This window comes from Bombus impatiens, unplaced genomic scaffold (genome assembly GCF_000188095.3).
Source record: "Bombus impatiens unplaced genomic scaffold, BIMP_2.2 scf_0248, whole genome shotgun sequence".
Lineage (NCBI taxonomy): Eukaryota > Metazoa > Arthropoda > Insecta > Hymenoptera > Apidae > Bombus > Bombus impatiens.
In genome coordinates, this window is record NT_176667.1 from 585,380 (window position 1) to 588,022 (window position 2,643).

Consider the following 2,643-nt stretch of genomic DNA (forward strand, 5'->3'; position numbering starts at 1 on the left):
ATTTCATGAGGTAATCGTCGTGATCGAGCCGCTCTCAACGAGCGCAAGAGGAACTTAATCCCACGATATCGTCATGCGAATACGATGTTTGCATTGGCGTCGAAAGAGATAACGGAGGAGACAAAAATGTGGGACAAAGAGAACGATAGAAGAACTAGTCTCGTAAAATCTTTATTACCGTCAGGCATCCCCCTGAAAAAATCGTTCCGGTCGCGCTTATGTAATCTTGGATCCTCGAATTTCCTCATACATATCCTATTTTCTTTATATTTTCCCTCTCTTCTCCTTTTCGTTTTACGATCAACGAGGATAAGAAAACGAGATATTATATCGTTTTCACCATTCTCCTGATACAGTTAGGCACGCACAGCTCCTCGCCGCTGTTTATATCACGAAACGAAATAATTTATGGAAGATAAACTACTACTGGTTATTTTCGCATATGTCTTTTTTTTTCAAGCACACACTTCTGGGGACCGGTGTTCAACTGGATGATACCCATAGCGGCCATATCCGACACGCAAAAGCATCCGAGAATCATTAGCGGCAAAATGACTTTGGGTGAGTCCGCCGCGGCCGCGCTTCGTCGTTGGTCCTTTCGGGGAATTCGAATTTCGCCGCTCATAATAATCACGTATCGCGACGACCACGACCACGACCAAGACGGTGGACTGGGAACGGGGACAACGCGGGGGCGAGGGACGTCGAGGGCCAGAGAAACGGCCCCATAAAATAATTGCCGCTCGAACGCAGCGAATCGCCGTTTATTTCTTAATGAGCCTCCATGGAACACGTGGTTTGAACGAAGACTATCATTGAGGATGGAAGATCGTGCTGAAAGACGTGAAAATTTAGTCATTTTTTCTATGGAAAGTTCACGGGACATTTTCAAAACGATCTTTCTCTTCCCTTTTCTTTCTCTTTCTCGCGTTCGTCCTTTATTCGTTTTTAACTTGTCCGATTGATTTTTAGCGTTGGCTCTGTACTCTATAATGTTCATGAGGTTCGCCATGAAGGTGCAGCCACGGAATATGTTGCTGTTTGCGTGCCACTTCGCCAATTCCTGCGCGCAGCTTACACAGGCTTACAGATTTCTCGACTACCATTATATCTCGAAACAAGAACCCAATGACGAAGACACACCTGTCTCTCAGGATGAAAAGAAGTGACTTCGTATATGTTGATCTCAGCGATCATATAGCTATAGTTATTCGGTGTAATAATGTAGATGTTCAGTATCGATTGTGCGAAAAATTTTATAATAAAATCTGCAATCTTTAAACAAAATTTCCTCGACTAAAATTTTATCTTTATTAAAATTTCTCTTGTTCAGTAAAGAAGCGAGTTAAACATCTCTTTTATTCTCAAAGCTTGATTTGTCGTTTTTCTGTCTATGCACTTCTACGTCAATTGTAAATTTTTCTAATCTGCCACATATTGTCAAAAAAAGGGGCGATATCGTCTCGCTAAAGTATTTAAGTAACTGAAAATTACATTGTATAAGCAGTAAAAAGATTCAGGATTCCATGAAAATGTAAAGAACATTCACCGTGAAATCAGCCTATTCACTCGACAGTTTCCCCATTTCTTTTTTTTTTTTTTCTTTCTCCTTTTCCCCATAGTGAGTCGAAAAAGGCACTAGTTTATTCGTGGTGGCCCCAATTCGATGGACGAATGTATAAGGAGAGCAATAATTTCCTAGGGGTCGGTTCTGTCTTTCTCGTTTCTTTTCCCGCGCCTCGGACGAAGGCCATTCGATCGAGCTTGGGGTCATTTTATGGGATCTGGCACGGATCAGAGGCACGAATCTATTCCGGTTTTTCCGAATGCTAAGCCACGCTGCGCCTCCGTCCCGTTTCTGCTCTTTGCATTCGTTTGGTCTGGACGAAGGAACACGAGGGCGGATTCGTGTCCCTGAATAAATATATATGGACTGATTAGCCCTGCTTGGCTTCGATCATGCGTTCCTTCCATTTATCCGTTTCCTTTGCATCAAGAAAGATCGATGACGTCATCAATCGTCAGTGGTTTTGTATCATTTCTGAGTATCTTGAGAAATTGTACGATTTTAACATTCTATAGACAATACACATCAGAGATAATTGTCATTTCTATCAGCTGGCAAAAGTCATTTTTATCAGCACAACATTCACTCTCTGAATAGTATAGCGAGGGCTTGTCTTCGAAGGTTTTGTATATTTTTCGCATATTTGAATTGTCCATAAATGCATAAATATACACAGTCTACTAATCGTCGAATTTCACTAACATTAAAATCTACCAATTTACTTCCATTTTCGTATTTTGTAAGGCAATCACATCCATTAGTAATTTCATTCGATTGCTGGAACTATTTACTTTTGCTTCAACCATGAGATCCAACACCACGTTCATCCGCTTTTCACGGGAAAATCTCGCCAATTTTCACGAACCGGGCTTCTCGATCGTACAAAACGGGGAGAAAGAAGATCGCAGAGGCGAGACAAAGTCCACGGGATGAGTCCTTCGGGACTGATTTCACAAACAAATGCCGACGATTGAATGCTGGCATGTCGCAAGATGGATCGCTCTCTTTGAATCACAGATTACCCGCCGCCTTCCTTCCACCTCGTCCTGCGGTCCTCCTCCTTCCGCTGCGCGGCC

The 2,643-nt window shown here is 42.5% G+C and overlaps 1 protein-coding gene across 1 annotated transcript; it reads left to right on the forward strand.

Annotated features, from left to right (window-relative positions):
• Nucleotides 1–419: 419 nt before the first annotated feature.
• Nucleotides 420–1,259, forward strand: LOC100744445 (mitochondrial pyruvate carrier 1-like; the record flags this gene model as incomplete). The annotated part of the gene is made up of 2 exons (XM_033320136.1): nucleotides 420–561; nucleotides 973–1,259. Coding segments are annotated over 2 exons (339 nt in total), but the record flags the coding sequence as incomplete, so codon positions are not given.
• Nucleotides 1,260–2,643: the final 1,384 nt, after the last annotated feature.